The sequence below is a fragment of the Hemicordylus capensis genome, chromosome 6 (genome assembly GCF_027244095.1).
Source record: "Hemicordylus capensis ecotype Gifberg chromosome 6, rHemCap1.1.pri, whole genome shotgun sequence".
Classification (NCBI taxonomy): Eukaryota; Metazoa; Chordata; class Lepidosauria; order Squamata; family Cordylidae; genus Hemicordylus; species Hemicordylus capensis.
In genome coordinates, this window is record NC_069662.1 from 13,751,215 (window position 1) to 13,764,124 (window position 12,910).

Below are 12,910 nucleotides of genomic sequence, written 5' to 3' on the forward strand. Positions count from 1 at the left end.
GAAGGGGAGCTTTCTCCCAAAGGCTGCATATCAACAATGGGGAAAGATGTACTGGCTGCATATCTGTATGTCAGAAAAAATATACAGCTGGTCCTAAAGTCATTCAACTATGTTTGCTTGTTTAACACATTTGTATTCTGACCCAAATGCAAGTCTCTGGGCGGTTTACAACAAAACAATAAAAACAACCAATAAAAAGATTAAAACATTTCAGCCATTAAAATTTAAAATGTTAAAACCATTAAAAACACAATCAACCTATTATATGTTGTCTTCCATACTTGCAAGCAGAATAAATAGAAATGCAATAGACTTGTTTTGCTGATCTATGCATGTAAAACTACATTAAAATCTCATTGCAGTTTAATGCCTAAAAATTACCAGCATGTTCTTGCCTTCATCTTTGCAATTCAAGAGATCAACAGGAATGACCATCTCTTACCCAATATCACACTGGGATTTGAAATCTATGACAATGTTTTCAATCCGCTGAGAGCCGTTGGGAACACTCTGCAGTTCCTCTTCACAGGGCAGGGGAATCCCTTGAATTACAACTGTGACGGGAAGCAGCAGCTAGTCCTTGCCATTGGTGGGCTCACCTCCCCAAATTCCATGCAGATGGCCAGTGTCTTCAATACCTACAAGATCCCACAGGTATGTCTGTTCCTACAGAGGAGTAGCTGTAGTCATTCAGAAATGGCTATGTTCCTGAGGTAGCTCAGTTTGGAAGCAGCTTTTGAGAAGACAAGGCTTCCTTGTCTGGAGGAGGAAAACGTCTGTTTTCTTTCCTAAAGAAGAAAGCAAGAGGGCAAGCAAACCAACCAACAAGGGGGAAAGGAGAAGGTAAGTTTGTTAGGGTTAGTCTTTTATAGGGTTTAATTTCTGGCTGTACCCCTACTAATTGTGCAAAGAGGCACCTTTTAGATGTGGTGATTCTCTTTATTTAGCAGAGGGAGAGTAACTGGCCCGATCCAACCACAGCACAGTATCTTCAATGACTGTTGCTGGTGTCTATATTTCTTTTTAGATTGTGAGCCGTTCAGGGACAGGGATTCATCTTATTTATTTATTATTTCTCTATGTAAACCACTCTGGATACTTTTGCTGAGAAGTGGTATATAGATATTTGTTGTTGTTGGCTGGCTATGGGTTCATTTTTGACAGGGCAGTTTCAATTTCAGTTTCAGTTGTGCCTAGAGAGAAAATGGGTGGGGATTAGCTACCGCTATGCTCTGAAGGTGGCTCTTTTTGGAAGCCACCCTTGAGAAGACAATGCTGAGACAAGGGCAGTTTTTCTTTTTGGAGATCTGTGAGCAGGAGTTTGGTAACAGACATCAAATGAGTTTTGTGAGGGGTTTAGTAGGGAAGTTGCATGTGGGCCCAGAAGTGGTCTCCCTTTATCAGAAACAAGACACCAAGCATGAGAAGATGAGTACTGCCCCACTTTTGTAACTTTCCTGGAGCAAGAGCTTGATACCTTTAATTAGATGATGATTGCAGCTTAGACCAATCTGTGAAGGAAACAATCTCTATGTCTGCATTCACACAGAACATGAAACCGGAGGTGAAGTGACCTCCAGTTTCAAAAACTGTATATCTGAATGTGGACAACCAGAGTTTCAACAGAAAATGAAGTTGCGGTTTTCCTCCTCTGAGAGTGATTTGCACTTTTGGTTTGTAATGAGGACCACCACCTGGACAGTTCCACCAGAGGACTTGGAACCCCAGTTCCAAACCACAGTTTGTTATATGCAAATGCAGCCACTATATTCTAAATTCTAAATAACCAATAAAACCAGTTATGAAGCAAGAATGCCAGCAGAAGAGGGGGTGCCTCTCAGAGTGTGACTATCTGCCTGAGGTGCAGAAGTTGTGGATGTGCGTTCGGTGCAAAGAGCTCCTGGCTCTCACGTAACAAGTTCAAAGAGCTCCTGGATCTCAGGTAATAAGTGCATTCTCTTGAAGCCAAGATGGCGGACCTGGAGAAGCTCAGGGAAGCAGAGAGGTTTGTGAATGAGACCCTCAGGAATGTGATAGAGGCATCCTATTCCCATGCTGACAGCTCCTCTGCTCTCATAGATGATGATGATGATGATGATGATGATGATGATGATGATGATGGTGATGATGGTGATTATGATGATGATTAATTCAATTTCTATACCGCCGTTCCAAAAATGGTTCAGGGCAGTTGACACAGAGAAATAATAAATAAATAAGATGGCTCCCTGTCCCCAAAGGGCTCAGATTCTAAAAAAAAAAAAGAGAGATAGAAACCAGCAACAGTCACTGGACGTACTGTGCTGGGGGTGGATAGGGCCAGTTACTCTCACCCTGCTAAATAAAGAGAATCAGCACAGTGAAAGGTGCCTCTTTGCCCAGTTAGCGGGGATGAAGATCTTAGGGATGCAGGGCATCAGTCTGAAGAAGAGAGGAATGCTCTCTTAGAAGGGACACCTTCCTTGGGTAATGCTCCCAAATCCTCTGACACATAGGATACTCCTCCGGGGATTGGGGACCTCCTAGTAGTGGGCAATTTGATAATTAGGAACTGGGGAAGGTGAAGAAGAGTGCAACAAAGATGATCAGGGGCATGGTGCACCTTTCTTATAAGGTAAGTCTACAGTGTCTGGGACTTTTGAGTTTGGAAAAGGGGTGGCTATGGGGAGACATGCTGGACGTTTATAAAATTATGCATGGAAAAGAGAGAGTTGACAGAGAGAAATCTTTCTCCCTCTCTAACAAATCTCATGGGTCTGAAGGCCAGGTAAAATAGGACCAACTAAAGGAAGTCATTTTTCACAGAGCAGAAAATTAATCTATGGAATTCTCTGCTATGGGATGTGGCAAATATAGAAAAAAAACCCCAAAAGGCATGCCCTCACCTCTTGCCAGTTGGCTTCTCAGAGGCATCTGGTAGGCCACTGTGTGAAACAGCAAGGCTGTTCTTATGTTCTTGAATAGAAAGGTTTTCATCCCCTTACAAGTCCTTAGAGAGTTTTCTCAAAAAATTAAGGAATAATTACTCAGTCCGCTGTGCAATGTCTTGTTTTCAATACATTATTATTGTCATTTTCTTTCAATACTACGGCCACAACTCCCCTGAACACATTTTCTTTCAAACTGTGTTTCAACCTTGCCCCAGCTTTCACTTTCAAGTAGGAATAGTCTTTAATCTTTCTTCATCCTGTTTAGAATCCTATCCCAGTATAAGACTCAATGGTACAAGTAGTTCCTACTCAAAATAGAAGTATTGTCTTATCTGTAATATTTGATGGAAGCTGAAATTTAGTGAATTGAAGAAGTAATACCTTGATCAAGAACAAAGGGATGTCCTTTTAATACTGTTTTTAAAAAACAAAAAACAATTTCCCCCCCTTTTAGCTGAGTTATGGATCTTTTGACCCTGTGCTAAGCGATCAAACCCGGTTCCCTTTTTTCTTCCGGATGGTTCCAAGTGAAGACCTTCAATATATCGGGATTATTTTTCTGCTGAAGCATTTCAAGTGGAATTGGATCGGTCTGCTCACATCAGATGATGACAGTGGAGAAACATTTCTTCAAAATATGAGACCAAGACTTCTCCAGAGCAATATTTGTATTGCTTTGGCACAATCCATTCCAAAAGTAACGAGTCGCACATTAAATACACACACTAAAAAAATGCTGTTGGAAATAGCTAATGCTGTCTGGAAGGAAGCAAAGATGAATGTGGTTCTTGTCTATGGGGATATTCATTCTGTGGAGGGTTTACGAATGATCTTAGAATACTGCGAATTTCATCATAAGCTTCCATTGGAGAGAGTGTGGCTCATAACTGCTCAGTGGGATTGCACAACTCTTTCTTCATGGAATAAATTCACAGGGAAATCCTTCAATGGTTCTTTGTCATTCACACTTCACAGAAAAGTGGTTCCAGGATTTCAGGACTTTCTTGAGAACATAAATCCATACCAGTCTATGATCTATTTCATCCATCAGTTCTGGTGGTTTGCATTTTTCTGTTCACTCCCAAAGCATGGCTTATATGTTCCAAATCAAGACAACTGCACTGGGGAGGAGAAACTGGGGAGCCTCCCTGAATCTGTGCTTGAAATGGGCATGTCTGGGCAGAGCTATAACATCTACAATGCTGTTTATGCTGTAGCACATGCTCTCCATACTATTTATTCTTCGAAAACTAAACAGAAGGAAATTGAGAAACTCGGGGGAAAGAGTCTTCTGTTACGGCCTGTATGTATTTCCTCCTCCCTGTTTGCATTTCACTTCTCATTGCATTAATTCATAACTCATAATAGCAGTTCTGTGATATAATGTCTGATTGTGGCATGCAGTTCCTGACATCCTGACTAACAAAGCACTGGTGAAGCAGTGTGAGGTAGCTTAGGCTGAGAGAGAACAAACACCCAGAATCACCCATGAACTTCATGGCTAAATGGCGATTTGAATCTGAATTTGGGAAATTCAATTGGAAATCGAATCAAATTGCCCTTTTATGGGGTGACACAATTATTATGCTTTTCAAAAATAAATAAATTTCAGGAAGCAAACCTTATATCAAACATCTTGTAAATGCTTATTCAATATTCAGTATTGTTTGATGTTTTAATTTATATGTGAATATTCACTGCTGTAAGATCCTTTAATATACTTCAACAGATATTGCTATTGCCTCCAGTGGCTTCCTACCAATATAAACATGCTTAAAGGTATATTCCTGATAGGTATATAGTATTTCTTCTCAGTGACATCTTCCAGTTGGTGATCAAGGGATTTGTGGTTAAAGTGATAATATTAATGCAATTTTCCACAATTTGACCCAGGGTGTGAACTTTTTCTCCTCCCACTTAGCTTCATGCTTTTCTGAGCAATATCCATTTCAACAATAGTGCTGGGGAAGAAATCTTTTTTGATGAGGAAGGGAGCCTGCCATCAGGATACGATATCATCAACTTGGTCACATTCCCCAATGACACCTTCCAGAAAGTCCAAACTGGAAGGATGGATCCCCTCGCTCGTGAAGGAAAAAGGTTCACCATGGATGGAAGTGCTACTGTATGGAACCACAAGTTTAAAGAGGTATGGAGACCTGTCCCGCCTCACCTTGCTGGGTTCCCTGACTTTAAGGGGTTGTCTCACAACCCAGCTCCAATATCAGGAGTCAAGAGGGTTGGGAGGGAGAAATGGGCTGAAAGGAATGGAGTGCCCTGATGGGGGATGCTCTGTTTCTCTCCTCTGGGCAATGCTCCAGGAGTCTCAGATTGAGGACTCCAGCAGTAGGGTCCAGGTGACCTCCCCCACTCCCCGACAGAGGAAATTATCAGCCTGACCCCAGACTTGCCTTCACCATGTTTGATGCCTCTGACCTCTTTTTGTCTGCCTGCAGTCAGACCCAACCTTGCTTTTGCCTGGTTCAGGGAGTAGAGCCTGAATATGTGGATATTTGGTTTTGAGAATAATAGAAGTGTGGTGAAATCAGAACATACTTCCTTGTTGTTCCTGTTAGATGCAACCCCGTTCCCGGTGTGTCGAGAGCTGCCATCTTGGATCCAGCAGGATTGCCCAGCGGGGAAGACAAGTTTGTTGCTATGATTGTGCTCAGTGTCCTGCGGGAAGGATTTCAATACAGACTGGTAAAAATATGTATATTGGGAAACCAAATCCAAATGTTTAAAATTCTGTATCTTATTTTCTACATCAAATAGATGACTGAATTTCTCAACATACTTCTGTTGAACTCAAGTACCCTCTGTGCACTACACCTCCACTCACCATGGGCCACCCCAGCACCCCCCAAATGCCGTTATGGGGCTGCTGAAACCTCCATTATTCCCTATTGAGAAAAACCTTAAAGACGCGTAAACTTCAAAAATCACTTTAAAATAATCCCTTTGCCCAATTCCTTTGAAATAATTCGGGTAGCTTACTTGCCCCCTTTGGACACTACCACCCACCACACTCCACCCTGGGCCACCCGTTTCCCCCCAATGTGAAGAGATGCATTTGCTGAAACCTCCATCATTCCCTATTGAGAAAAACCTTAAAGACACTTAAATTTTAAAATTCACTTTTTTAAAAAATCAGCCCTTTTCCCAATTCCTTAGAAATAATTCTGGTAGCTTCCTTGCCACCACTAGGCACTACCACCAACTATACTCCACCCTGGGCCATCCCTTTCCCCTTGACATGAAGGAGAAAATCTTAAAGATGTGTGAACTTCAAAAAAATCACCAAAAATCAGCCATTTGCTCAAGTCCTCTGAAATTTGAGTGGTAGCCTCCACCCAATAGGCACTTCCATCCCATCCCACTCTTTTGGCTCCAGGACCAGTTTTTTGGATGATAATCAGTTCATATTTGGATTTGGATCAATTCGGAACTGAATCGAATCTTGGGTGATTTGGATGGGTCTGATTTGGATCCGGAATGAAACAGAGATGTTTTGATTTGGGTCCAAAATCAAACATCAAATATCCATAATGCACACCCCTAGTGTAGATCACAGATAAAATGAAATAAATCATTAAATTAAAAACTATAAGAACAGCAAAAATAAGAGCAACTTAAAATCTATCAACGTCACATGAGAGGGAGCAAACGTTAACAACCCGGTCTGTAGTAAAACAAGGCAGTCAGCAGATTCCAGTTAAAGTTGAACAATGTTTGTGTATCTTGGCAAAACAAAGACTTTGTTGATGTATTTCAGATGCAGACCAGTGTGAGATGTGCCCAGAAGATCAATGTCCAAATGAGAAACAGGATCAATGCATCCCCAAAAGAATAACTTATTTATCCTATGGAGAACCATTGGGAGCGGTTTTGATTTCTTTTGCTCTTTTGTTTTCCCTGATCACCTTTGCTGTGATTGGGATCTTTGTTCAGCTCCGCAAAACTCCCATTGTGAAAGCCAATAACTGGAGCATTACCTGTACGCTACTCTTCTCTCTGTTGCTTTGCTTTCTCTGCTCCTTCCTATTCATTGGTCAGCCTAGGAAGGTGACCTGCCTCCTCAGACAAACCGTGTTTGGCATCACCTTTACTGTTGCTCTTTCTTCTGTGTTGGCCAAAACCATCACTGTTGTTCTGGCCTTCCTGGCCACCAAGCCGGGAAACAGGTTGAGGAGATGGATAGGGAAGAGGCTGGCAGTATCGGTCATCATTCTCTGTTCACTTATTCAAACTGGAATCTGTGCTGTGTGGCTGGCAACCACTCCCCCTTTCCCAGAGTTTGACATGCACTCTCAGATCAGTGAGATCATTGTGCAATGCAATGAAGGCTCAAACACCATGTTCTACATCGTCCTGGGCTACATGGGTTTTCTGGCCATCATAAGTTTCACTGTGGCCTTCCTTGCGAAAAAGTTACCTGATAGCTTTAATGAAGCCAAGCTGATCACCTTCAGCATGCTGGTCTTTTGCAGTGTTTGGATAACCTTTGTCCCAAGCTACTTGAGCACCAAGGGAAAATACATGGTGGCAGTGGAGGTCTTCTCCATCATGGCCTCTAGTGGTGGACTGTTGAGTTGTATCTTCCTCCCCAAATGCTACATTATTATTCTTAGACCTGATCTGAATACCAGAGAGCAACTAGTAAGGAAACAATATTGAGACACTGGACTCTTTCTGCCTTTTCTAGTTCTTCAACACCATGTCTCTCATCATTATATTCCCATATTAGTAGTGAAGGAAGACGTAGATTAGGGAATACAGTCAACATGGGTGGTATCAGTGACTAAGTCTGGGTGGTATTGAGACAATGGGGGGAACTGTGGAAGAGCTGCTTGAACAATGAGCCATATTGCACAGCTCTGGCACTGCTTTGAAGGACACAGCAGCAATGCAGCACCATGTGTCCAGAATGCAGCACTGGATGTCAGCCAGTCTACAGTGTGGGCCACAGACTAATAGTTCTCTCAAAGAAGGGAGATAACTGTAGACAGGCTTATACTTAAGGTTAGGTGAAAAAAGAATGACTGACAACCAGACTAACGCAGTGTGTGGCCATCAAATGAAGCACGTGTGTTTGACATGCATTCCACATTCATCCAGATCATGGTGCAGAGCAATGGGGGGTCTGTTACATGGGTTTTCTGGCCATCATCAGCTTCACTTTGGCCTCTCTTGCTAGAATGTTACTGATGGATTTAAATTTATTTTTTGTTTGTTTGTTTGTTTGTTTGTTTGTTTAGTATTTAATGTATTTTTATACCGCCCAAAACTTACGTCTCTGGGTGGTTTACAACAAGATAAAAACAAAAGTAAAACATTAGTTAAAAACAAAAACAAGAAATTTTAAACAAAATTTAAAATTTTTGAAACAATATTCTAAAAACAACATTAAAACAATTTAATGAAGCCAAGCATATCACCTACAGCATGCTTGTCTTCTGCAGTGTTTGCATGTCCTTTGTTCCAAACTACTTGAGCACCAAGGAGAAATGCATGGTGGCTGTAGAGTTCTTCTCCATCTCGGCCTCTAGTGGTGGACTGTTGAGTTGTATCTTCCTCCGCAAATGCTACATTATTATTCTTATACCTGATCTGGACACCAGAGAGCAGTTTGTATGGGGAAAGAATTGTGGCATTGAAGTCTTTGGTTGTTTTTGTTGAGTAATTTCCTACTATTCCTCCTATTTATTATTTTATTTATTATTTATTATTAAAACTTTTATACTGCCCTTCCAAAAGTCCCAGGGTGGTTTACATTAAAACACCATTAAAATCAGTTAATAATTAAAATAAAAATTATAAAGCATAAAACAATAATTAACAATTAAAAACATTGTAAAATAGCAATTAAATAATCAGAACCATTTAAAAACAAGTTTTATAAAGCTGAGAAAGCCTGGTTGAAGAGATGTTTTTTCAGAAGTTGTTTAAAAATTGCCAGAGATGAGGAGGCTCACATTCCAGCAGGGAGCGCATTCCACAATATCGGGTCAGCAGCCGAGAAGACCCATCTCTGTGTAGCCACCAAATGAGTTGGCAGTAACTGGAGACGGACCTCCTCATAGCGAAGAAGATGCTCTCTTAAATAACCAGTGCCTAAGCCGTTTAGGGCTTTATAAGTTATAACTAGCACTTTGTATTTTGTCCGGAAACCTATTGGCAGCCAGTGTAGCTCCATCAGTAAAGGAGTAACGAGGTCTCTCCAAGATGACCCAGAGACCAGCCTGGCTGCTGCATTCTAAACCAACTGAAGTTTCCAGATTACGTACAAAGGCAACCCCACGTAGAGCGCATTACAGAAGTCAAGTCTGGAGGTTACCAACAGATGTACCACTGTTTTGAGGTCACAGATCTCAAGAAACGAGCACAGCTGGTGTATCAGCAGGAGCTGAAAGAAAGCACCCCTGGCCCTGCCTCAACCTGAGAAAACAGGGAGAGGTGTGGATCCATAAATACTCTCAGACTGCGAACCTGTTCCTTTTGGGAAATGTGACCCCGTCTAGAACAGGTAGATCAAAATAGTCTCTATCGTTCTGACCCCGCACAGTAAGTACCTCCGTCTTATCGGGATTTCAGCTTCAGTTTATTCTCCCTCATCCAGCCCATTACTGCTTCCAGGCAGGCATTTAGGGAAGATATGCCAACTCCTGAAGAAGTTGACATGGAGAAGTAGATCTGGGTGAACTCCTGAGCCGCACTGGACAAATTGATCCCAAAAGGAACATTGAAGACCCCTAGCACCAAAAGTCTGTGAGACTCCAACGCAACTTCCACGGACAAGGCCGTGAGCTCAGTAAGGGATTCTGTTGGGCAATGGGGCAATCGGTACACCAACAAAAGTCCCAAAGTATCCCTGGTCCCCAAACTCAAGTACACACATTCAATATGGTCCGATACCCTAACAGGGAGATATTATCCTTATAGACAACAGCCACTCCACCCCACCACCCACATCCCCTCACCCTCTCCTCTACAGAATATCCTGGAGAAAGAAGCTGGGACCAGGCTGGGCCACTAGCCTCCCTCAACCAAGTCTCGGTAATACACACCAGGTCGGCCCCTTCATCCATGATCAGATCATGGATGAGTTCTGATTTATTTTGGACCAACCTGGCATTGCAGAGGAGCAAAGTAAGGTTATGTGGGATGTTGGCAGTGCTCCCCGAGGTCAAAGAGCTGGCAGGACACCTAGAAGGGGAGACAACAATTAGGTTTCTGACTACCCTTCCCCTGGAACAGCCTTCTGACCTGCCTGTGGGGGCCAAGAAGGAAATTTTTGGGTCGCACCAGATTGGCACTAGGCATGGCCTTTTTTTGCCTACTTCTCACTGAGTCCTTTGGCTTTCAGGCATAGGTTGGCACTGAAGGAACCGTTCACTTGGCAGGAGAGTGCTGGTGTTGGGTAGGTAGATTGAATAACAGTGTTCGGCTGGAGGCCAATTTGGGGTGGGAGCAGGGCCGGATTAAACTAGGGTGGGGCCTGTAACATATGTCATAAAGGGGTCCCAAATTTTTAAAATGCACATAAATTTTAAAACATAAATTATTTACTTGCTTAGTAAAGTAATCCAATTTTTTCACTTGCTATACATATCATATGACAGCCAAGGCAATATTAAGAAGTGCTGTCAGGGCTGGACTGGGGACACTAAGATGCCGGTGGAATTTATGTGGAGAGGGCGCCAGGTTTTGAGCAGAATGGCTACTTAAGGGTGGGAGTATTCATTGCTGCCGAGTGCAGCAGGGCACAGTCAACATGTTGACCAGGATTCCCTCGATGGTGTGCACGTGTGAATGTGTTCACAAGGTTTTTGATGTAAGCTCAGTTAATTGTAGCTCCCGCACAGGTTGAATCAGGAAGGCCCCACTCTGAATGCACATGGTGCCTACACACTGCCTTGAAACTGTCACTCAGACCAAACTCACTCCACACTCAGATGAAAAAAAATTAGAGAGAACAGTGATGAAGACCAGGGCTCCCAGAAGCATCGTGTATGAATGGCACATATTGGAATACGTGCTTGGAGTGCAGAAATGTGAAAAAAAATATGCATGAATACAGATCAGCAATATGGTTCACTGGCCACAGATTTCACAAGTGTTGAGCACACATGAATGGCTGCTGTTCATTCTCATCTCTGCGACTGCAGTGGGGAAGCAAAGGGGGTTAATCTTTGCAAGGATGATAGCAGTGCCCTCCACCTTTGACACAGTTTCTGGAAGGGAATATAGTATTTTTGCATACATGGAGATGTACCCCACCCACCCCCACAGACAATGCCTCTGCATATTCCTCCCATCAAAATGATAGGCATTTTGTGAGCCAATAAATCATGCAGCAAGGTGTGCATTGAAGATTGTGGTGGGTTGGGGAGGTTGAAAGGAAGTATCACTGTTGTATCAGGCAAAAAGGTTTCCCTTCCTACTTCAAATCTGGAAACATAAACCCACACAGACAGGTCATGCTAAAAAATCCGGTCCTGAAGTCAAGACTAAGAAGGAAAAGCAAAAACCATTGATGAAAAGGCAGGCAAGTGGGGCAGGTGGAGGGGGGGCGGAGAGGACAACCTCCATCTAAACCATCGGATTCACACAATACATGCCAGAGAGTGAACTGAATGAAATTACTATGGCCCAGGACCAGCAGACAGTACCTGCGAACCAACAAATCACAGATACAGGTCAGAGGCAATTTCCGTTGTTGGAAAAATAATGCGGCCACCTTTGAGACCCAGATCCCTCTTTCCACACCCCACTAGTCATGAGAACAATCCTCAAAGGTCTCTTTCCAGGATCTGCTTCAAAACAACTGTGAGGGGGGAAATCGCTATGCTCCTTCCTTCAGAGGTCAAACAAGAGAACCAACCGGCTTCCTTAAAGATTGGTGGGTTTCACAGTAGAGGCTTCTTGGAACTTCACCTGTGGGTTCAAGCAGTGCTCTAGCTGAGTTCATGTGAATTGGGGAGCGAGAGATCCCTTTCTCTTTTCTACATACACACACATACCCCTTGCTGAGTGTGATAATCCAGAAAGAGAAGGCGGTACCAGTAGATTACAAGCAGAAAGGCACGTGGGAATGCAGGGGGGGATATGTGTCCCTAAATAGCTCCCTCTCTCACACCCGTGCAAAAATGCACATTGGCGCCAACTCACTCTCCTAACGGTGGGGGTATCTTGCAAGCAGAAAAGAAAAGACACCGTGTGAAGGGAGAAGAAAGGGAAGCCCGGCGTCCCTGCGTGAAAGTGCAGGCTGGCACTCAGCAGACTGAGCAGAGCAGCACGGAGCGATACGACTCAGCTTTGCGCAGGCGCCTGAATTATTTATCTCCCCGCCCTCTCTGCCCACAGTCAATCACAAACTAAAAGATGGAAACTGAGCCACATCGCAGGGCTTGTGGGATTTGGAGTTTCTTTCCTCCAAGAGCTTCCATGGAAAATGCTTCAATTCCAGTTAGCGGCAGAAGAACTACAATTCCCAGGTGCCAAAGGGCGACGATGATAGAGTCACTCGTAATCTGACCCGCCGTTCTCTCGAATACTGAGCCCTCGAAAATGTGGGGCCTGTAGCATTTACTACTTTTGCTACTAGGTTAATCTGGCAATGGTGAGGTGGCCAAGGAACAGCCTTCCAGGGTTTTTGCGGTCCAAAGTGTTGGGAATGGGGGGGGGAGGCTCGACTCAACAACTCAGAGTTCCCGTCCCCCCCCCCACCCAGCTTGTTGCTGTGCCCGTTGTCATCAGTTGAGTTTTCTTTACATTTAGGCATAGTCCCATTTTTTCACTGTGCTCCTTGACTTTCATTACTAGAGCTTGCAGATCATCCGCATTCCCCGCTATCAGAATGGTGTCATCAGTATAGTGCAGGTTATTGCTGTTTCTTCCTCCACCTTTAAAACCATGCTCATCTTCTTCCAATTCAGCTTCTCTCAGTATATGTTCAGCATATAAATTGAATAAAAAGG

General features: G+C 43.3%; 1 protein-coding gene across 1 annotated transcript; it reads left to right on the forward strand.

The window, feature by feature from the left end:
- Positions 1 to 366: 366 nt before the first annotated feature.
- LOC128330907 (vomeronasal type-2 receptor 26-like) lies at positions 367 to 7,595 on the forward strand (the record flags this gene model as incomplete). Its single annotated transcript, XM_053264271.1, has 5 exons — positions 367 to 654; positions 4,018 to 4,233; positions 4,852 to 5,079; positions 5,507 to 5,633; positions 6,706 to 7,595. Coding segments are annotated over exons 1-5 (1,749 nt in total), but the record flags the coding sequence as incomplete, so codon positions are not given.
- Positions 7,596 to 12,910: the final 5,315 nt, after the last annotated feature.